General features: G+C 44.2%; 1 protein-coding gene across 3 annotated transcripts in view; it reads left to right on the top strand.

The window, feature by feature from the left end:
* Positions 1 to 24,005, top strand: part of LOC137375792 (dihydropyrimidinase-related protein 3-like) — a 215,846-nt gene that overhangs the window by 128,588 nt on the left and 63,253 nt on the right. For all 3 annotated transcript variants that reach the window (XM_068043255.1, XM_068043254.1, XM_068043256.1), the window contains exons 4-11: positions 394 to 558; positions 4,147 to 4,208; positions 5,719 to 5,799; positions 6,222 to 6,290; positions 12,090 to 12,210; positions 12,318 to 12,474; positions 20,814 to 20,955; positions 22,144 to 22,314. In XM_068043255.1, coding sequence (XP_067899356.1) covers positions 394 to 558; positions 4,147 to 4,208; positions 5,719 to 5,799; positions 6,222 to 6,290; positions 12,090 to 12,210; positions 12,318 to 12,474; positions 20,814 to 20,955; positions 22,144 to 22,314 — 968 coding nt within the window. The remainder of the gene's footprint in view (positions 1 to 393; positions 559 to 4,146; positions 4,209 to 5,718; positions 5,800 to 6,221; positions 6,291 to 12,089; positions 12,211 to 12,317; positions 12,475 to 20,813; positions 20,956 to 22,143; positions 22,315 to 24,005) is intronic.

The raw sequence follows: 24,005 nt of genomic DNA, 5'->3' as shown, positions 1-24,005 counted from the left end.
GAGAAAATAGTTCCAAAAGAGGATGAACCGGCTAACGCTTGGTGACGAATGGTTTCTGGTGTCAGTTATTCTGGAAATCTGGGCTCTTTATAACCATTTTGAGAATATATCTCCACAACTCCTTCAGGTACCGAAGAGCTGCAAGTCTAAGAGTTAAGGTTCCATGTACATTTTTTTTAAAAAGGCCTATTTAAAAGTCATTTATCTTGTATGTATCTGAAACTGTTTGCATTTTGACAGGATTTAAGCGTTGATTTTGTAGCACTGTGAAAAATACAAAAGGATATTGATGTAGCCTCAAAGTCAGAATGTGGAAATTTGCGGCCTTTGGTTGAGGTTTCGTGAAGCTTTCCCAGGTGTCACATGCTGACCCGACGTTTCGTCTTTTCACAGTTGACCATGTGGTCCCAGAGCCTGAGAGCAGTGTCATCGGTGCCTATGAGAAATGGCGGGAGTTGGCAGACAGCAAGTCATGCTGCGATTACTCACTGCACGTGGACATCACCGACTGGAACGAGGGTGTGAAAGAAGAAATCCAGACTCTTGTCAAAGATAAAGGTCTGTTTAATACCTTTCAGAACAGGCGTTTGTGTTTAGTATCTATATTCATGTAACGTAGCCTGTAGTTCACAGGTAGCACTCATTAGGAATAATTCCTTCAGCGCTCGCTTGATAGCACCAATGTCGAAGAATCGTTAGCCTCTCACTACACGTTGAGCAACCTCTGATTTAACTCCTGTTTTGTTTCTTCATTTAACCTTTTCCATTTGCACTGATCAGCTCACTTCCTCAAAGAAGCTTTATTTCCTTTTTCCCCTACGTCTGTTTCTCATTGTCTGTCTGTCTTTGTGAGCATCAATCTCTCTCTTTATCTGTCTCTCTCTCTCGCTTTTGCTATTTTTTGTTTCTCTGTGCCTGTTCCTATCTGTCTCTCTCTGTCCCTGTACTTCTTTATCTACTTTGTTTCTCCCTCTCTTTCTCTGTGTGTGTCTCTCTCTCACTGTCTTTCTAGCAGGGGTCACTGAGCAGCAAGTTAAGTGATTATCCTACTACCACCTTGGCCTAGGCCAGGGATGCTGTCGCATCCTAAATGAGCTCAGCAAAGACTAGGGATCAAACCCTCGAACCTTCCAGGACAAATGGATCAGTACTGCACTGTAATAATCCACTCTGTCAACCAGTAGGGAAAGCGTCATTAGTTGCTTTTTGTAACTGGCTGACTATATGGGAGCCTTTACTTCTGGCTTAGCTATATTGATAATTAGTGTTCCTGTGATGGGTGATGCTTGAATTCCCAGTTTAAGGCACTGCTCTGATTAATTTGCAGAAGACTGGCTAGGCGGCCTGAAAATACCCCAACCTATTGTTGCCATGGTGAGCTTAATGCCAGTCTTGCCACCCTCCTTTTGCTGATTTTCTTTCTCCTCCGAAAGCAAAAATGAAAAATTTGAGTTTGCAAGAACTTTTTTGTGGAGAGCTCACTCCTTTATGAATGAGGGTTGTCATGGAGTAGACAGGGAGAAATTATTTCCATTGGCAGGAGGTTGGTAACTGAAGGACACGGATTTAAGGTAATTGGCAAAAGGGGGGGGAGAGGAGGAGAATTTATTAAGAGGTGATATGATCTGGAATGCACTGCCTGAAAGGGTGGTGGAAACCAATTCAACAATAACTTTCAAAAAGGAATTGGACAAATACTTGAAAAGGAGAATTTTGTATGGGTATGGGGGAAAGAGCAGGGGAGTAGGACTAACTAGATAACTCTATCAGAGGGCCAGAATAGGCACAATGGGCTGAATGGTCTCCTGCATTGTACAATTCCATGATTCTGTAAATCCTAAAACAGTGGATTGGTGTGACACAGTAAGCTTCCAAAGCATGTGCAATCTAACAGCATGTTGAAGCAGTGCTGCTCTTTCCTGTTTTGACAAAGACGTCATTGTTTTATAGGCCCCAAAGGAAAAGCATCCTCAGCAATGAGCTTGCAGTTAAAATGGAAGACTTGACATCTTTTAAAAAGCTGACCTGAAGAAGCCGATGTGTACTCGAGAATATCTCAAAATGGAGCAGTATTGGAGGGGGGTGGATTTTAACCTCCAGAAAGGGTGGATTTGGGTCAGATGGGAGGTTAAAAGTATTAAAAAGCTGAATCTCAACCCAAACTCTCACCTCCAACCTGCCCACTTCAGGATTTACTAGAGGCGGGACAAGGAGGCAAGCTGGCAACTTAGGTATTTGAAACTTAACATGGAGGGCTGGGTTTCCTGAGCCTCAGGAAAGCCGGCAGCTAAATCAAGGCGAGGGCTGTTGGATCCATAGGTGAGTGCCTTTTAGCTTAACTGCTGGATCCAGCGTGTCTGCCTGGGCAAACCCCGCAATCAGGTAACCCCACTCCCCCCGCGACCCTTCCAATCTCCCCTGAAAGACCTCTGACCCCTCTCAGGCCTCTAATCCCAACCCCGGTCTCCAATTCTCTTCACCCCCACCTCTGATATTCCCTCCCCTCCCAGGCCCCTGATTTTCCCACATCTGCCCCTTCCTGGTCTCCAACCTGCCCCTCCTCCCACCAGGTGGACTGGAAAGACTCCTACCCCGCAATGGATCAACAACGTGCCCCGCCATGTGTCTTATGCATTTATATTCCTAATTGGTCAATATCCTGTGAATTGTGTGATAAGGTTCTTGAATGCTGATGGTTCACAAAGCTGGCCACAGCTGGTAACATTTAAAGGATAATAAGGGCACTATGAATTATTCAGTCAAAGGTGATTTATAAGTAATGCAGAGCATGTTGTGTGTAAATGGAAATAGGAAATATTAATTATTTATGTAATGGGTTTTAAAAGGAAACATCTAGAATATTGCTGCACAATATTTCAGTAAAATGAATGTTTGTCAATGAGCAGGGTTTCCAAACATGATTTTTTGAAAAAAAATTTGTTTAAAAAATATTCCTTGATATATTTAAGAGTAGGAAAAGTTTGATTGCAATAAACCCTTTGAATCACAGTGTCAATTCATCACCTGTGAGAAACCCAATTTTAAATAACTTTTTAAAAATATACAGAACCATTTGTTGGTTATATTGGGGTACGGTAGCCAATTCCTTCATAATTTTTAAAACATACCCATTAATGTCCTTGCGCCCAGACGATCCAACATAATTTTTGGAGTCTCCTCGAAGGCTGTGAATGAATGCAATTAGCAAAAACTCCCAATGGCGATTAATTCATCCTGTCAGCAAGACCTGCTTCTAGTGGTATGTTTTTAAAACTAGCGTAGTATATTGCAGAAGCTTGATTTGCGCTGAACACAATTTGCACTTAAAATTCCTCGATCTTTTGTGCTGATTTTGCTGCCTTTGGGTGAATCATGCTGAAAAGAAATTGTGCAATTGCACGGAAACTCCAGGCCTTGAAGAATAGTCACAGTTGTAATGTAGGAAGCTCCCACAGACAACAATGTGACAATAATCAGATCAAATACTGGCCAGGACACGGGCGAGAACTCAGCTGTTCTTCTTCGTCTTGTGCCATGGGATTTTTTATGCCCACTGGAGAGGGCAGACAGGACCTCTGTTTAACATCTCATCTGAAAGATGGCACCACTGACAGTGCAGCACTCCCTCAGTACGTGACTGAAGTGATAGCCTAGATCAGGGTTGTCCAACCTTTTCGCATGGGGGGCCACATCACAATTTTTGACCTGCATAGGGGGGGCAGTGAGAGAATTTCAGAAAGATAAAGGCATTAAAGTCTAACTATTAATAAAAACAACTGTAAATGTGTATTATTGTGAAGAAGCTTTAAATGAGAAGACCAGTTTATTGACTTACTTTCTTGTCACGATGTTGAACATTGATTTAGCGAGCTACCTGGCATTGTTTCTGTTTGCATAAGTACTCGATCTCTGGCTGCACACGTGATGTAGCAATGTGGAGTATTACAGATAGCTGTCTCTCTGTCAGGAGTGATCTTGATAACATTCCCCCCCCCCCCCCCTCTGTTCCTCCTCGCTTTGCATCTGTCTCTCTCCTCCCTTTCTCTCTCTCTTCCCCCATCTTTCTCTCTCTCCTCCCCCCCGACATCAACATGACATTTTATTTCTCTATATTTTTAAATTGTATCTATGTTTTATTACTGACAGGTGTGAACTCCTTCCTTGTCTACATGGCTTACAAAGATTTATATCAGATGTCGAATGCTGAGGTAAAAATATAAAAAGTGGAACCCACATTCTTATACTCTGGCTTCATTTGTGCGTACATCTGTCACAGTCGCCCAATATTCACATAGTACCTTTTAAGAATAAGTGTTTGGGGTTATCCTGGGATTCCAGAATGCTTAAATTCTTTATATCCTGAATCTTCCTCAGGGACAGGGTGTTGGATGTCATCTGGAGCAGTGCATGTGAAATATTGATATCTTCAGCAAGGATAGATGCTGTCACTCATCTGGGTGGCTTTTATGAAAGTTTATGGGTGCCATGTTAATTCTGAAATACTAACTTAAAAACTACTTTGGATTTTCTTTTCTTCTCCATCCCTAGTGAGGTGTTCCCAGACCTTTACCGGTGTTGTTCTGTAACTGTTCAGTAGGCTCCAGATGGACCAGACCTCTTTTTTCCTTTCAACCCCCCCTTATATCCGGGGCCTCGATCCACCCACTCCCACTCCCAGTAGCAACTCTAGAGAGTTACAGACAAGAAGATGTGATTAATGGTGGCTTGGGCAATGCTCATTGTGAGGCCAGCTACAATGTTACAAGGCTCCCCATGTACATTTGGAAATATTTAATGCTGGGTTCAAAATTTAGCAAAGCATGAGGTGTTCTGGCATTTCATTGTGGTGCTCTGTTGAATGCAATGGTTGAAATGATATCCCAAAACCTGATTTCAACTAGCTAATGCTTTTTTTTCATTGGAGTAGATGAATTAAGCCGGTTCAGGGTGCTGATTGTGTGCGAGAACTTAAAGCATTTCTCACAAACGTGGGACTTTTGTTCACATTTTGAAAGCTTCCTTGTTTCTGATGCCAGCCTCCCCATATTGTCACTGGAAAATTGGGAGGAAGCCTTGGCAGAATTCCACCCACTTTGCACAATGCTGCATTTTCCACTGGGTGGGACGAGCAGCAAAGGGAGCATCTGCCCAGACAGGGTACAATGACAAGCCTGTGGAGACACTGCATAATGACAAATTCCTCTTGATAGTTATTCAGGCATCCGGATTCGTGAAGCCTTGGGTATGACATGAGGAGACGAGAGAGAAAATTTGGAGGGAAGGTTGGGTGTCCTGCAGAATGTAGGCATGTACAGGACAGGCAAAGACCATTTTGGTCCGACTGATCAGTCCCAAAGGAGGCAGCGATTGTATAAAACAATGAAGAGTTCAGCACGTGATAGAGAAGAGAAGTAGTGGGCCCAAGGCCAAGGGGATGGCCAGTACCTCGGTTTAATTGATGTTGGTTGCCCAGACCCTGATCTGCATTGCGTAATGTGAGTTATAAGATTGGGGAGGGAGAGACCAAGGAGTGGAGATGTAAGAATAGTGAATTCTGTTGAAATCCTCATTGGCTGCCAGAATGTTGTGTCATGCTCACATGGCAGTAGCTAGTGGTTCCAAATGGGGAAGGCCTTTATTCATAGAAACGTCTAATGCTGGAATCAGTTGCTGAACCTGGCACAAACTGTTCATTGTGTTTTTCCAATTGCTTCGCAGCTCTATGACATCTGTAAGTATGTGGGTGACCTTGGAGCGATAATGCAAGTTCACGCGGAGAATGGAGATATTATTGCCCAGGTCAGTGCATTGAGACTTCATGTCACTGTCTTTTATTCCTTCTCTTTCATATCCTTCCTGTGACGTTAAAACAGATAGTTTGTTTTTTGGTGACATGTGGTAAGTGTAGCATGCTTAGGAAGGAAAACCTAACTATAGTTTCCTAAGCTCTCGACCACTGGGGTTTTCCTCACTTTATGTCTGGGTCTGTTATAGACTAATTGATAGAGATTGATTGCTATGATTAGTCAACAATTTGATTATTATTGTATCATGGGACTGCCAGGCTGGTAGAAGCTGAACTAGATGAACCTTGGTTTTTTTTTAATGTAGCAATTTCTAGGTTCCAGTTTCTAATTAAATCCTCCTTGTCAGTGAAATTCATTCAACAGTATTACCGTATCTGCAAGTGGCTGCTTCAACATGGTTTGCATCTTTTACAGGAACAAAGACGCTTGCTGGAGATGGGGATCAGCGGTCCAGAGGGACACGTGCTCAGTCGGCCAGAGGAGGTGATGAGATGCTTTTGACTCTTCGAACAGGAAACAGTTTTGAAGTGGAGTCACTACTGTATTGTAGGGAAATACAGCAGCCAATGTGCACACAGCACAGTTCTCCAGGGCAAGTGCCCATGGTTGGGGGCATAGGGGAAGCTGGAGAGCTTTGCTAAGATGGTTAGTCTCCTCAGGCCTAAGTTTTGCGCTGTCTCTTGTAATGAACATACAAGTTATGCTTTTAGCAGCAATGCGCAAAGAAGCATGGGAAAGGAATCAGTTAGAGGGAAAATTAGAGTTTCTTTTGTTCTAATTGAGCAGAAGTGACCTTTGACCCTGCATTTAGTTCCAATGAAAGATCTGGGTATTCCACAGTCTGTTTTTTCTCAGTAAGCTTCAATGCTGGTTGTGCAAAGACTGTTAACAAGTCCATTGCTGCTTTGGTTTTACATTGATGCCCATCAATTATGAAAGGCTCAACTCTTTAAAGAGGAGTTGTTTGTGTTGCAATATGGCTGCTGACCTTTTGAAGACCATCAGATTTTTTTTTGCTGGGGGTTGGGGGAGCTTTGTTTCGTTTTTGAAGCCTCTGTGTGGCACTTTGCCACTGAGGGTGGTAGGCCAAACCAGTGCCATTGATGAGCCAGTCAGGAGGAGCTCTGTTAGAATGAGATTGAGCAGTTCACCCTTTGGCCCTTTTGGAGCTGAGGAAGAGTACAGTCATTTGGGCGTTGTCAGGATCCATGGCTCACTGAGCAATTCAGTTGCTTGGCAACACTTCCTGGTTGTTTGAATAAAAACAATACACAGGTTGGCCGATTAGGGCCTGTGCCAGTCCTCCAGGTTGGGGCTTTTGATAATTGACTCGCTTAGCTTCATTGCTGTAATATTAAGCTTGCAGAACTAGAAAATAATTTTAAATTACAGTTTTAACTCACCTTTTAAAGCTGGTTTGCGGCCTAAGAAACCCCATACTTTAAAAAAACATTTGTTTCCACTTACAACATGATCATTAGAAATCAAGAGAAATAAACAAGGTGGGTAAGATATAAAGCAGTTTATTTTAAGGTTAAGAGATTAGGATAAATTATGTAGAGAAAAGGGGAAAAGTTACATTTAAATTTTAAAATCAAAGAATTTGCTGGGGGAGGGGGCAAAAGAAAAATGGAGGCAAATTAGGACATCTATAGGAGGAACAGAATTAAGATTTGTAAAAGCAAAATACTGCAGATTCTGGAAATCTGAAATACAAACAAAGTGCTGGAAATACTCAGCAGGTCTGGCAGCATCTTTGGAGATGTATTAAAATGTATTACATTTCTGACTTGACAGTTCTGATGAAAGGTCACCGACCTGATACGTTAACCCTGCTTCTCCACAGATGCTGCCAGACCTGTTGAGTATTTCCAACACTTCCTGTTTTTATTAAGATTTGTAACTTCAGTTAAAACTAATTTTGCTATAGTAGTAACTGTGTACCTGTTTGTCCAGTTCTATCACTGAGCAATATATCTTTATTTTAGCTTCACAATGAGCTGAAAAGAGACAGAACTGGTCTGCCCAGGGTGATGAAAGTTTCCTTGTACATGCCAGCAGTCTCAGGGTTACCTTTCCAAACTTTATGGGAAAGGTATGGGTGTACACTGAACCAACCCCCCACCCCTCCTCCAACCCACAACACCGTTAAGATTAGAATGGATTCTGTAGGATGTTGCAAATAACACTTTATTTTCAATTCTTTTCTCTGTTTGCAGATTATGAATGCAGAGCAGTCCTTTGGGCTGTCTCCCATTCTACCTCATTATCTTTGGATTAATTTTGTTTTTGCAGGTGATTTTTTTTTTTAAAGGCTTGCTCACTTCAGATATTGCATTTGGTTAAATTCCCAGGTGTCATCGCTAGTCTGTGCTGCGTTAATTGTTCTCATCAAGGGTGGTGCTAGGGATCCCATAGGTGTTAGAGAAGGAAAAATCTGCCAGGACTCAGGACTGGATATTAGATGACAACTGGATGAGACTAAATAAGGATATGATGTTTATTACAATTGAACAGCCTGTGGACACATTGTCTGGACTTGCATGTGAACAGTGGTCAGTTAAGCATGGTACCAAGGGCTGCCTGTCCAACTGGAACCCACTACTGGGTCAACTGTATAAGGAGGGCATTGGGAGTAAACTGATGGTAAAGGAAGGTGGGGGTGGGGGGAGAAAAAGCTGGATGTTTTTGAAAACTGCAGAAAAGGCAGAACTGAAAGGCTTAGCTTTGTGTTATTGGATACAGTGATGATGCAAAGTAAATAACCTTCCTTTGATAATCAGTTGATAAAAGAGCAGCAGTGCCCCGAGTTTAAATTATAAACGCAGCACTGATAAAAGCCTGGAGTCCTTGCATGGCTCATCTGTCAGGAATGCCCTCCCAGCGCCATGGATGATATCATGCATCATATGCTATACAAGAAAAAAACAGTAGCAGCATGTTTTTACGTATGCTGAACACCGAGGTGCTACTCTGCTGCACTTCACTTGCAAATAGTGAAGGTCTAGTTGGGGTGGCTGTCTGGCTCAGCAATGATGTAATTCTATCCCACTTCAAGCCTGTCCAGATTCAATTCCAGTAAGAACTAGGCTCGATTCTGCAGTTCTATCTGCTGCGATGATGTTCCCTAGCTAGCTGCTGGACTGGAGACGTCGCTGGGATTAAGCTAACAATCCCACATTTAGTAGGTGTTGAGAATGGGGTTCTCATGGCATTAAGGACAGATTAAAATGTCTGGGAAGAGGACTATCCAAACGTACATCTTGCACAGATGCTGTTTGATCACAAAACCATATTTTGACTCGATACATTATATCACTAACAGTATAATCACACAAACTGGATGCAGGCCAGGGGTTATGTATCTTAGGCATCACAATCAAACCTCCACAGGGTGAGGTGGCATGAGAGGGCATTAGAGTGAGAGATAAGTACTTTGAATTGGAAGGCAGGGTGCTGCACTTGCCAAAAATTGAAGTGAAAGGCTTTTTTCACAAAGTTCAGAATCATAGAAAGTTTACGGCACAGAAAGAGGGCACTTGGCCCATCGCGTTTGCGCTGGCCAATTAAAGAAAAAAGAGCCACCCAGCCTAATACGCTCATGGCCTTGCCTCCACCCCCACGAACTAATCTCTGTAACCTCCCCCAGCCCTACAACCACCCTCCACAACTCTCCGTTCTTCCAACGTTTACCTGTTGTGCAATTCCCCCCCTCCCTTTACCTCACTATCAGCAACTATGCCGTCATCCATCTAAGAATTACCTCCCTCAATCCCTCCATCTCTCCACCTCCTTTTTCTCCAGTAAATCCCTTCTTAAAATCTACCTCACCGTCCCTAATAAATCCTTCGTTAATTAGGCATCTGATTACGCTTCCGCGAAGCACCTGGGGACATTTTCCAAGCGAAAAGCGTTCCTTAAATGTTCAAGGGGCATTGTCTACATTGGAAATGTTTGAGAACCCCTTTTCCATTTATTTATGAACACAAAAGGCAGTTGTATTAATTCACATGAATACACATCATTCCTTGATTTTCATTATGATGTTATTAAGATGGAAATATTGCAGGTTTCTTTGGACCTTCGTTTCTCCCATCTGTAAAAAAAGACTTTGTTAGAGACTTTGTCAGGACAAGTAGACAGAGACATTTCAGTTTCCCCTCCAGTTTCCTCATCTGTTTCCCTGATGGTGCTCCCTAGCATTGGGCTTCACCTCCATGGATATTGGCAGTTCTCTTAAACTTCACAGTTCTTCATCTTGAGGCTAGACATTAAGCATCAGCACAGGGGGGGAGGGAGAAGGGATAGGAGTGGAGCTAAACCTTATCTAGTCTTCACCCAACATTTTTTCAATTCATTCATGGGATGTAGGCATCACTGGCTTGGCCAGCAGTTGTTGTCCATCCCCAGTTGCTCTTGAGAAGGTGGTCGTGAGCCACCTTCTCGAAGCACTGCAGACCATGTGGGGTAGGTACTCCCACAGTGCTGTTAAGAAGGGAATCCCAGGATTTTGACCCAGCGACAGTGAAGGTACGACGATATAGTTCTAAGTCAGGATGGTGTGTCACTTGGAGGGGAACTTGCAATTGGTGGTGTTCCCATGCATCAGCTGCCCTTGTCCTTCGAGGTTGTGGATTTGGAAGGTGCTGTGGAAGAAGCCTTGATGCATTGCTGCAGTGCATCTTGTAGATGATGCACACTGCTGCCCCCGTGCATCAGCGGTGGTGGGAGTGAATGTTTGTGGATGGGGTGCCAATCAAGCGGGCTGCTTTGTCCTGGATGGTGTCGAGCTTCTTGAGTGTTGTTGGAGCTTTACCCATCCAGGCAAGTGGAGAGTATTCCATCATACTCCTGACTTGTGCCTTGTAGATGGTGGACAGACTTTGGGGAGTCAGGAGGTGAGTTACTTACTGCAGGATTCCTAGCCTCTGACCTGCTCTTGTAGCTATGGTATTTATATGGCTACTCCAGTTCAGTTTCTGGTCAATGGTAACCCCCAGGATCCAATCACATCCACTTAACCGATAGGAATCACTGTCATGATCACGAACAGGATAACTAGTTGACTTTATTCTTTATCCCATCTCCCTAGTTTGGCCTGATGAGGTAAATTGTAGCACCCTTGTGGCTTAACTGGTCGAGAACTAACTTAGCCTGAACTTAGACCCTTCTTGCTCTGTGTGTAAGAGTTCCATTTTGATCTGTCTATTTGCAAATTGAGCCATCAGGGATATTCATGGTGGAGTTGGAACACATGAGCTTATAAACCTAGTGAACGTTTAGAATTTCCCCATCCATACAGGTAAGTTCTGGAAGGAGCTTGGTTATTGCAAAGTGATTTTGTTTTACCCTGAACTGCAACTCTGGCCACTGTGTATCTCCAACATCAATTGTTCCACCATTGGTGGCCATGCCTTCAGCTGCCTAAGCCCTAAGCTCTGGAGTTCCCTCCCTAGGTGCCACTCCACTTCTCTCTCCTCCTTTAAGACACTCCTTAAAACCTATCTCTTTGACCAAGCTTGGGTCACCTGTGTGGATCAACTATGACTCAGTTGGTAGCTTCTTTTCTTGCTTCTGAGTCAGAAGATTGTAGATTCAAGTCCCACTCTAAGACTTGAGCACAATAAAGTCTAGGCAGACACTCCATTGCAGTGCTGAGGGAGTGCTGCACTGTCAGAGGTGCTGTCTTTCAGATGAGACATTAAACCCAGACCCTATCTGTCCTCTCAAGTTGGTGTAAAAGATCCCATGGCACTACTTCGAACAAGAGAAGAGAAGTTATCCCTGGTGTCCTGTCCAATATTTATCCCTCAATCAACATCACGAAAACAGATATCACGTTATTATCACATTGCTTTTTGTGGGAGATTGCTGTATGCAAATTGGCTGCCATGTTTTCTACATTACAACAGTGACTACACTTCAAAAGTACTTTATTGGCTGTGAAACACTTTAAGATGTCTCGTGGTTATGAAAGGCACTATATAATTGCATGTTTTTATTTTTTTCAACTTGTCCTAATATTGCCTCATGTGGCTGTATCTCAAATGTTGCCTGATAATGCTCCTGTGAAATGCTGTGGAATGTTTGCACTATGTTAAAGGCACTATATAAATGTAAGTTGATGCTATTAAATAGTTGCTTAATGGTTAATGGAGTGATTGGTCAGACCGTGTGCATTTTCTGCAGAAATATCACTAATTTTCAACAGGAGATGACAGACTTTCACAAAATAGCTTTTCTTGTACCTGAGGGTCTATAACATGTGTTTTTGTATTTTAGCTGGAGGCAGAAGCTGTGTTCCGTGCAATCACAATTTCTGGCCAGACCAACTGTCCTCTCTATGTCACAAAAGTAATGAGTAAGACCGCAGCAGACATCATAGCCCAAGCCAAGAAAAAAGGTGGGGCCCAGTTTTCCTTTCCTGCTATTTTGCCTGATGGATGTTTTAAGTCACTTGGGGAAGAGCTAAAAATTTAACATTAAACCATTTATTTTTCTGGTTGCTAGGTAATGTTGTGTTTGGAGAGCCAATCAGTGCCAGCCTTGGCACAGACGGGACACATTATTGGAGCAAAAACTGGGCCAAGGCTGCTGCTTTTGTGACTTCACCCCCACTCAGCCCAGATCCCACCACTCCTGATCACCTGATCTCCCTCTTATCAAGGTAAAACCTTCATTGATTGGAACTCAAAAGTAACTGGCAGTGACTTGTGGGGGAGGGGATGGCTAATATTGGGCTATTTTGGATGCACATCTCTTGGTGTAGATGAAGGGAAAGGATTTTCTGATCAATATTTTTACTATTAATTTAAAATAATGCCAATCAGAGTCTCTGGGTGTACAGCTCCCAGTCTCCATGGGCTGAATCTTCGCCACGGAGGCGGGAAACAGGACCCGGGTTAGTCATTGGGTCAGAAACCTGCCTTCGGTAGGAAACTGATTAAAGTTACGATGTTCACAGGGATGAACCCTGAATTGGTATGGTGACAGGTTACCTATCCAATTAGAGAAAGTGGGGGCAGGAATGGAGGTGGGTCAGATGAAGAGTGGGGGTCATGTAGAATCCCGTAGCCGGCATCACTGAGGCCAGTGGTTGTTCTAAGGGAGAGATCTGCCTTCCACAGCACCAGAGGGGAGCAAGATGTCACAGGAGAGCCAAAGGCCTGGTACCCGGGGCAGGGTTGCCTCTCACTTCATCGATGTCGACCTGCATCTAATGTTGGAGACTGAGGAAGAGGAGGGTAATCCTCTTCCTGGAGTGTGGAAGGAGGACGCCACCTCATCATGCAGCAGGACACTTTTGTTCAGCGTCGTCTCCCTCCGCCTACTCTTCCTGCTCCTCTCTCAACTCCTCCTCCCCGATGAGCTGTCTCCTTCCAGGGTCTCGCTGTCCTCGAGGTCCACATCTCTGGAGGGCCAGGTTATGGAAAGTGTAACATACCACCACAATGACAGAGATCCTTGCAGGAGAGTAGTGGAGGGCACCACCTGATCGATCCAGGCACTGGAACCGCATCCTCAGAAGCCCGTTGGCCTGCTCAGTGGTGGTCCTACTCAGCAGGCGACATTGGTTGTATCTCCTCTATCTGGGGTTCCCATAGAGGGGTCAGTAACCATTGCTTCAAGGGAGTTCTCTTGTCCCTGAGGATTCATCCATGCACTTTGGGGGTTGGAGTAAAGATTTGAGGCAGCCTTGACTGGTGGAGGATGAAGGAGTCATGGCAGCTGCCAGGAAAATGAGCACAGACATGGAGGAAACTCTCGTAGTCGCAGACCAGTTGAGGGAGTGGAAGCCCTTCCTTTTGTTAAAACTGAGTGAGCAGCCACTGGGTGCCTTGGTGCCCACATGGGTTCAATCGATGATGACCTGCACCTGGTGGAATCCAGTGATGGTGGCTAAACCCAAAGCCCTCTGTGCCTGCGAGGCTGCGTCTGTCATGAAATCAATGTACTGTCCAGCACTGGCAAAGAAAGTGTCATTAACCAGCGACATGCAATGCTGTGCAGCTGCTTGTGAGTTACCACCAAGGTCCACAGCTGAACCTTCGAATGAGCCAGAAGCAAAGAAGTTGAAGGCCATGGTAACGTAAACGGCTACTGGCAGGGCATGGCAACCAGTGCTGCGAGGTACGAGGTCATCAGCTACGACAGCACAAGATGTCTGTGACCATCTGCCTGGAGAGATGCAGTTTGCTGCGGCACTGGGCCTCGAACATCTCTAGGTAGCTCCATCATTGTCGGTAGATCCAATGCTTGGGAGTATGGCCCCTGTTGCCTTCGTGCCCCTTTCCTCTCCTGCTGCTCGGGGTTCCACCTGTTCTGCGTGGAGGTTGTCCCTCATCGCCACTGGGTCCAAAAACTGACAGTCATGCCCTCATAGCCAGCTGCATCCTTCCTTCTGGGCAGGTGGCCACCCAGTTGTCCTTGGCAGCTCTTCTGCCTCTGCAATGCTGTGATTGCTGATTGCATGCAGTGCCTAGGTGCTGCATGCTCACTCTCCCTGCCACCTATGCAGAATTTAGGGCACCTCCATTCCAAGTGCCGAATCCCCACTTGCCCCTCTGACCCCACTGCGACTGGGATGATGCCCTGGACAGCATTACTGGCAGCCCACTCTATATCCACATCCCTTCATCAGATCTGTTTCTGATGGAGCAGGTAACATGTGCACGACTTTAAAAATTTCACATTCCAGCCTTGGCTGGAGGTTTTAAGCAGTTGGCCTCAATTGGGAGAAGAGCGGGATTCCTGACCTGCCGTGGTGATTATTGCTGATGCTGGGATTGGCGTCTTGAAATTGACTCGCTGTCTGGCACCAGTATTTTTGGATCCCCATCCCACCTCTGTTCTCACCTTAGGTGGGGGGGGGGGGGGGGGTGGTAGTGCTGTGAAAATTCAGCCCCATGTGTCTATTGATGTTTGTCCAGAATCCTGCTATGTTATATCAGGCAGTGGGATCGAGATATCCACCTGCCCTGTTTCAGTGGCTTTGCCTCAGTGCTGCCAAATGAGGGCCAAGTCCAAAGCTGAAAGAGTGGGACAGGAGACACCCCAAAATGAGAAGTCGATGACATCAAGCTTGGCATTTTAGAAGCTTCTCAATTGTAGGAGGAAGGGAGGCAAGGAGTTCCTGTCAGGTTTCAGGCCCTGGCAAAGGATGAGTTTGAGTAGGAGATACACGATGGTGAAGAACTATGTAGGACGGTACCATATTTTATTCTCATTGAAGGTGAGGTGCCAAGTTTGAATTAGTTTCTGCTGTGGAATCAAGGTCACAGGGACTGGGTGAAGATGAACATTTTTTAAGCTTTCCTCTCCCTTTCACTGCACTGGAATCAAATCTTGCACTCCAAACACAGGATGGGCCAGTTCTTCAGAACTAGGTTCTTAAAGGGACTTGGACCCATAAAATATATCATTGCCATTTTGAATGGAAAATATGCCAACTGTTGTGAGAAATTTGAAATGTTTTTCACCCCCCCCACTGCTCCACACCACTCATTTCATTTTTTGACTAATTTAAATGTATTTTCATTCCCAAATTTGGTACAATACTCCACTACCCTGCTGTCTTCCCAGCTGACATAATTAACATGCAGAGCATACTGGCAAATGAAATGTCTGCCTTGTAGATTTTATAACTTAAATTATTTTTCACTACTACCTTATTTTGAGATTATTGTTGGGCGATGATCATTTGACAGATATCTTTTTCACAAAAAATTAGTTTTAAGCTTTTGCCCTGCTAACTTTAGTAAAGAAATCTCACCCCATGGTGGGGAGCTTTCTGCACAGGGTTTCATTACATAGGGGCACTATGACCTATTGCCCTGAGGCACTACCCTTGAGAATGGAACTACATGTTTTGTCCCAGTGATTTCCCCAGGCCTGAATGCTGAACTGAAGCATGAAACTCCATCCTTGGGAGATGCAAGTCAACTGCACTGCAGGCTGATGCCTCCAAGTGGTGAGTTGGAGAGCAGCACAGCTCTGGGAATGCTGCTGTGTGTTGTATCACATTATTCATGCCATTTCCTACAAAGGAGTTGCTGCCTCATGAAAAATAAATCAGTCTGGCACAAACCAGGCCAGCTTTTTCCAATACATGGTTCCCTTAATCTTTCGTCCCACAGTGGAAAATCAGTGCTAACTCTGCACTAATTGGCAAACCTACACAGAGAGGCCACAGGAGGTTAGCTGTGGGTAATGTGGAAAACAACACAATGGTGCCATAGTTCACTGGGATTGTTCTTAGAGCAGAGAAGGTTAAGGGGAGTGTTGATAGAGGTGTTCAAAGTTATGTGTAATTTTGATAGAGTCATAGGGTTATACAGCACAGAAACAGGCCCTTCGGTCCATCGTGTCTGAGCCGGCCATCAAGCACCTATCTATTCTAATCCCATTTTCCAGCACTTGGCCTGTAGTCTTGTGGATAGGGAGAAACTGTTTCCGCAAACAGGAGGGTCGATAACTGGGGGACTCAGATTTACGATAAATTCTTGAAAGGGAAAAAATTTGCAGAGCTGTGGGTAAAGGGCAAGGGAATGAGACTAATTGGACAGTTCCTTCAGAGAGCTGGCACAGGCATGATGGGCCGAACAGCCTCCTGTTCTATAAGCTCATAAGTACTTGGTCATTCTCATAATGTGGAGGCACGATATAAATGCAAGTCTTTCTATCTGTTGAAGACTACTTCACATGAACAGAAGATTTATTCATTACCAGTAGCTTTAGTGACGATCACAGAAAAATGTCTTTTTTTGTAATTCCTGTCTTGTGTTTGTGCCCGAATCGATTCCAAATCAGAAACGTAATCGAGAGGCACGACACTTTGCCCCAACCTATTAATCTTATTGGACAGATTTACTCTTACCAAAGCACTAAGCATTAACTCGACCACAGTCTCTCACAGAAGGCTCATGTGCACAGTTAATGAGGCGTTTTGTAAGTCTGGTGGCATACAAGCTCTCAGCAGAATTTAGTCACAATTCAGGCATAACCTTGGCGTCTTTCTCCCTCCTCTGAAGGCTTCGGGGATTATGCTGTACTTAACTCTTTGGCTGCCTGTGTTCAATATATTAAAATGAATAGGATGTTGTGGAGAATTTTTGGATTTTTATGAGTTTTATTGGTCAGATTTATACTCAATGTGCTAAATGTCAGTACTGGATAATAGAACCCTTGCCCATTTAGGTCTCAAGTTCTTGCACGTTGTGTAGGCCCCAGATATATGCCTCTGCCTCTGTTCGAAAAGAGCAAGCCTAATGCATTGGTGTGGTTTATTTTAATTTCCCACATCTGGCATCCTGTGGCCTCTTTGGCTCTCAAGCAGCAATGTAAATGTTTAATGCTAGGAAAGATTAAGCTAGTAATTGCATTTACACAGGACGTTTTATAGCCAATAGAGACTTATACCTCATCAGTCTGAACTGGATTCAAACCCAGGTCCAGCCCTTCATCAACTTAGTTTTCACAAAATAAAAGGCATTGTGTACCATTAGCTGTGCATAGAACAATATTGAGGCAAAATTAATGAGATTGTACATTGCTTCCCATCATAGTTTGCCCCCTAGAACCATAGAAAAGTTATGGCACAGAAAGAGGCCATTCAGCCCATCGTATCTGCGTTGGCTGAAAAAACTAGCCACCCAATCTCATCCCACCTTGCAGCTCCTGGTCCGTAGCCTTGCAGGTTACAGCACTTCAGGTGCAGGTCTAGGCACCTTTTAAAATGAGCTGAGGGTTTCTGCCTCCACCGCTGATCTGGGCAGTGAATTCCAGATACCCACCACCCTCGAGGTGGAAAAGGTTGTCCTTATTGTCCCCTCTAATCCTGCTATCAATCACCTTTAATCTGTGCCCCCTGGTAATTGACCTCTGCGCTAGGGGAAGCAGGTCCTTCCTGTCTATCTGGGACCCTCATAATTTTCTACACCTCAGTCGTCACCCCTCAGCCTCCTCTGTTCGAAGGAAAGCAACCCGAGCCTATCCAATCTTTCTTCATAGCTGCAACTTTCAAGCTCTGGTAACATTTTTGTAAACCTCCTCTGTATTCTCTCCAAAGCAATTATGTCCTTCCTGCAATGTGGTGACCAGAACTGTACGCAATATTCCAGCTGTGGCCTAACCAGCATTTTATACAGTTCCAGCATTACATCCCTGATTTTGTATTCTATACCTGGACTAATAAAGGAAAGCATTCCGTAGGCCTTCTTCGCTTTATCTACCTGTCCTGCCACCTTCAGGAACCTGTGGACATGCACTCCAAGGTCTCTCACTTCCTCTATCCCATTCAATATCTTCCCATTTATTGTGTATCCCCTTGCTTTGTTTGCCCTCCCCAAATGCATTGCTTGACACTTCTCCGGATTAAATTCCATTTGCCACTTTTCTGCCCATTCAACCAAACCATTGATATTATTCTGGAGTCTACAGCCATTTTCTTCACTGTCAACTAAACAGCCAATTTTTGTGTCATCTGCAAATTTCCCAATCATGCCTCCCACATTTAAGTCCAAATCATTAATATATACAAATAGCAAGGGACCCAACTCTCAGTCTTGTGGAATGCCACTGGAAACTGCCTTCCATTTGCAAAAACATCTGTCAATCATTAGCCTTTGTTTCCTGTCACTGAGCCAATTTTGAATCCAAGTCACCACATTCCCCTGTATCCCATGGGCTTTTATTTTTCTGACCAGTCTGCCATGTGGGACCTTGTCAAATGCCTTACTAAAATCCATGTAGACCAGATCCACTGCACTATCCTCATCAATCCTCCTTGTTACTTTCTCAAAAAATTCAATTAAGTTAGTAAGACACAGCCTTCCCTTAACAAATCCATGCTGATTATCCCTGATTAATCCATGCTTTTCTAAGTGATAGATTATCCTATGTCTCAGAATTGATTCTAATAATTTGCCCACCACTGAGGTCAGACTGACCGGCCTATAATTATTTGGCCGATTCCTCACAACCTTTTTAAACAATGGTGCAATGTTTGCAGATCTCCAATCCTCTGGTACCTTGCCTCTATCTAGTGAGGATTTGTAGATGATCCTCGAGAGCATCTGCGATTTCCTCCCTGTCTTCTTTTAACAGCCTGGGATACAGTCCATCTGGTTGTGATGATGTATTCACTTTCAAGGATGTCAGACCCTCTAGTACTTCTCTCATTTTGCTTATCGCATCCAATATTTTACACTCTTTAGTTACAATGTCTGCATTGTGAAGACAGAGACAAAGTACTCATTAAGAACCCTGCCCCCATCTTCTGCATCCACGCATATGTTACCTTGTACATCTCTGACAGGCCCTACCATTTCCTTAGTTATCTTCTTGCTCTTAATGTACTGATAAAACATCTTTGGGTTTTCCTTCAAGGGTCAAGGATGTCACGGAGCAGCTGCAGGACATTCTGAAGGGGGAAGGTGAACAGTCAGAGGTCGTGGTTCACATTGGTACCAACGACATAGGTAGAAAGAGGGATGAAGTCCTGCAACAAGAATTTAGGGAGCTAGAAAGCAGATTAAAAAGGAGGGCCTCAAAGATTGTAATCTCTGGATTACTCCCGCTGCCATGTGCTAGTGAGTATAGGAGTAGGAGGATAGAGCAGATGAATACGTGGCTGGAGGGAGGGTTTTGGTTTCCTGGATCACTGGGTCTGTTTCTGGTGAAGGTAGGACCTGTACAAGTTGGACGGGTTGCACCTGAACCAGAACAGGACCAACATCCTTGCAGAGAGGTTTGCTCGTGCTGTTGGGGGGTGGGGGGGGGGGGAGGGTTTAAACTAATTTAGCAGGAGGATGGGATATAGAGTGGAGGTACAGTCGGGGGTGATGCATAGCCAAATATAGAAGGGAAACTAAGTCAGTTGGGAAGGCAGAGCAAATATAGACCTGCGAATAAGGTTGGATTGCATCTATTTTAACGCAATGAGTCTTACAAGTAAGGCAGATGAATTGAGGGCATTGACTAATACATGGGAATATGATAATATTGCTATCACTGAGACATGGTTGAGGGAAGGGCAGGACTGGCAGCTCAATATTCCAGTCTATAGAATCTTCAGGCATGACAGGAGGTGGGTGTAAAAGAGAGGGTGGCATTGCATTATTGATCAAGGAGCCAATTATTGCAGTAAGGAGGGATGATATTTTTGAAGGTTCCTCAAATGAGGCCATATGGCCATTAAAAATAAAAAAGGGGGCATCACTTTGCTGGGAGTGTACTACAGGCCTCCAAACATGGAGAGATGGAGCATCAGATATGTAGGCAAATCTCAGAGAGGTGTAAAAATAATAGGGTAATAATAGGAGGGGATTTCAGCTTCCAGAATATTAACTGGGATAGTCGGAGTGCAAAAGGCTTAAAGGGGGCGGAAGTCTTAAAGTGCATCCAGGAGAGCTTTTTGAGCCAGCACGTAGAAAGTCCTACAAGAGAAGGGGCGGTACCGGAATTAATCTTGGGGTATGAAGCCATACAAGTGGGGGAGCATTTCGGGGATAGTGACCATAACTCTAATGGGATTAGAATAGATAGGTGCTTGATGGCCAGCACGGACACGATGGGCCGAAGGGCCTGTTCCTGTGCTGTATAACTCTATGACTCCTTGATTTTACCTGCCAATAATTTTTCATGCCCTCTCTTCGCTTTCCTAATTTCCTTTTTTGCTTCACCCCTTCACTTTCTGTCCTCCTGTCGGCTTTCTAAAGTATTTTTTTTTTGTGATTGTAGCAGCTAGTTCAGTGTTCCCTCTTTACTGCACCTGCAGTGCATGCTGAGCTCTCAACCAAATTTCAAAGCCACTCATGCTTTGCAATCTGCATGCAGCAGAAGTAACTTTTCTTCGGGGCACTGAATGTTATATCTAATCAATCCCACGCATTGCGATATTGGTCTGCGGAAAGCTTGTAAACCTGTTAGCTCTTCTGCACCAACACTGGGATGGAATGTGAATGTAGTGTCTGATCAATTAAATGACTATGCCTGGTCTTTATCTAGCGGTGACTTGCAAGTAGCAGGAAGTGCCCACTGCACATTCAGCACAGCGCAGAAGGCGATCGGAAAGGATGACTTCACCCAGATTCCTGAGGGTACGAATGGAGCAGAGGAACGGATGTCCATCATCTGGGACAAGGCAGTGGTAGGTGGAATTGTTGCACTGATTTGTCTGTAGTGAGACTGGTTGCAGCAGGGTGTCCAGAGAGCTACTGTTTTTCTACCAGTCAGCTGCACCCTTAAATGCGCACACACACACAAAAGTGTTTGTTTTTAATCTATCTCCTGGAATGCATCGGGAATTTAGGTCACATTACATTGTTGCTATATATGGCAGGCTCTTTGTTCATTCGGAGTCAGTATTATGGTGGAACCCTACGCACAGAAGATGTCCATCTGGCCCATCGTGCCTGTGCTGGCTGTTTGAAAGCCATCAAATTAGTCCTGCTTCCCCTCCCCTTTCCCAATAACCCTGCAAATTATTCCTTTTCAAGTATATGTCAAATTCCCTTGTGAAAGTTATTGTTGAATCTGCTTCCACTGCCCTTTCAGGCAGTGCATTCCAAATCATCATAACACATTCCATTAAAACAAACCTCCTTTTCTGGTGCTTTTTGCATCCTAATTCCACTTAATGAAGCAAAAGTTAGGATATATCAAAGGAAAGATGACCAAAACAAGAGGCCAGTCAAACCAATATGGAGGGGGTGGGGGGCGGGGACGGTGCTGAAGAATCCAAAAATGGAAACACCTGAAGACTTTTAAAGGCACCTCAAAAAAAGGAATTGAGGACATTCTGGGAATAAGGGGGTAGAATTTCAACTTGCCACCTGGGTACAAAACTGGCACTATGGATCTACTGCCCATTATATCAACCAGTGAGCCACAGTTTTACAGGTTTATACCCAGGTGGCAAGTTGAAAAGCCATCCCAAGCTCTCTTAATTAGCGGCAGTTTGGTCTGGATTTGTTAGGCCTCTCACCGACCCCCCCCGCCACCCATCCTCCCACTCCACCAACCCCTAAACACATTTCTCAAACAGATTGGCTAACATTTTATTAATATATTAAAACAGTGTGCCATCAAAGTCCACTGAGGCTTTAGTGTACTGGCTTAGGGGGAACAAAACCAAATCAAACACATACCAGATCTGCTTGACTTTGTCCCTCCCCAGCTCCTGTACATAACACAAACAAATCTGAGCATGAAAAGTCTTGAGCTTTGAGAACATGTAAGTTCTAAATTGGGATGTGTTCGAGAGGAATATTGCCCCTCTATCCCTGACCCTTGAAGAGAAGCTGAGTGAGGATGCCAACCGTTTCTGTTCCGGCAGGCGACTGGTAAAATGGATGAGAACATGTTTGTGGCCGTAACGAGTACCAATGCTGCCAAAATCTTCAACCTCTACCCACGGAAAGGCCGAGTGGCTGTCGGGTCCGACAGTGACCTGGTTATCTGGGATCCAGACGCGGTGAAGACAGTGTCTGCCAAAACCCACCAATCGGTAAGTGTTAAACTTTTACATTGGCCTTTTTCTCTGCTGAAAATTCGAACATCCCAACTCGTGCATGCTGGTGTTTATGCTCCACACAAGCCTCCTACCATTCTACTTCATCTAACTCCATCAACCTATCCTTCTATTCCTTTCTCTCATTTTTATCCAGCTTCCCCTTAAATGCATCTCTGATATTGGCCTCAACTATGTTATGTGATAACGTGTTCCACATTCTAAACAGTCTTTGGATGAAGAAATTCCTGTTGAATTCACTGTTGGGTTTATTAATGACTGTCGTATATTTATGCTTCCTAGTTGTGGGCTCGCCCATAAGTGAGTATATCTTCTCTAAGTTTCTGCTGCATTCCTTATTGGATTTATTAGTGACTATCTTATATTGATGACCCCTAGTTGTGCACGGCCCACATTTGGAAACATTTCCTCGACATCATGGATGCAGAGAATGTTTACAACACAGAAGAAAGCCATTTGGCCCGTCATGTCAGTGCTGACTCTGCAAGAGCAACTCATCTAGTCCCACTCCCCCACGTTTTCTCCGTAGCCCTGCAAATTTTTTTTCTCCTCAGAAAATTGTCCAATTCTCTTTTGAAGGCCTCAGTTGAATCTGCCTCCACCACACTCTCGGGCAAAGTATTCCAGATCCTAACCACTTACTGCATATGTCACCTCTGGTTCTTTTGCCAATCACCTTAAATCATGTATTCTCGTTCTGGATCCTTCCGACAATGGGAATAGGTTCTCCCTATCTACTCTGTCCAGACCCCTCATGATTTTGAACCCTTCTATAAAATCTCCTCTTAATCTTCTCCAAGGAGAACAGCCCCAGCTTCTCCAACCTATCCATGTAATTGAAGTTTTTCATCCTTGGAACCATTCTCATGAATCTTTCCTGCACCCTCTCTAATGTCTTCATATCCTTCCTAAAGTGTTGATCCGAGAACTGTGCCAAACCAGTGTTTTTTTTTATCATTACTTCTTTGTTCCTGTACTCTATGCCTCCAGATCCCTTATTCTTTATTAACCGCTTTCTCAACTTGCCCTGCAACCTTCAATAATTTATGCACATATACCCCCAGGTCTCTCTACTCCTGCACCCCTTTAGAACGGCACCTTTTAATTTGTGTTGCCTCTCCTCGTTCTTCGTACCAAAATCAATCACTTCACACTTCTCTGCATTAAATTTAATCTGCCACTTGATCACCCATTCCACCAGCCTGTCTGCGTCCTTTTGAAGTTTATCGCTATCCTCCTCACAGTTCACAATAATTCCAAGTTTTGTGTCATCTACAAATTTTGAAATTGTGCCCTGTAAACCCAAGTCTATGTCATTAATATATATCAGGAAAAGCAGGTTTCCTAGCACCGAGTCCTGGGGAACCCCACTTATACCTTCCTCCAGTCTGAAAAACAACTATTCACCACTACTCTCTGCTTCCTGTCACTCAAGTCAATTTTGCACTCATGTTGCTACTGTCCCTTTTATTCCATGGGCTCTAACTTTGCTGACAAGCCTATTATGTGGCACATTATCAAATGCCTTTTGGAAGTTCATGTGCACCACATCATCAATCCTGTCTGTTAGCTCATCAAAAAAACTCAAGTAAGTTAGTTAAATGCGATTTTACCTTAACAAATTCTTCCTGGCTTCCTTAATTAATCCACATTTGTCCAAATGAATG

Source organism: Heterodontus francisci, chromosome 12 (assembly GCF_036365525.1).
Source record: "Heterodontus francisci isolate sHetFra1 chromosome 12, sHetFra1.hap1, whole genome shotgun sequence".
NCBI classification, from domain to species: domain Eukaryota; kingdom Metazoa; phylum Chordata; class Chondrichthyes; order Heterodontiformes; family Heterodontidae; genus Heterodontus; species Heterodontus francisci.
This window is presented reverse-complemented; position numbering and strand designations above follow the sequence as displayed.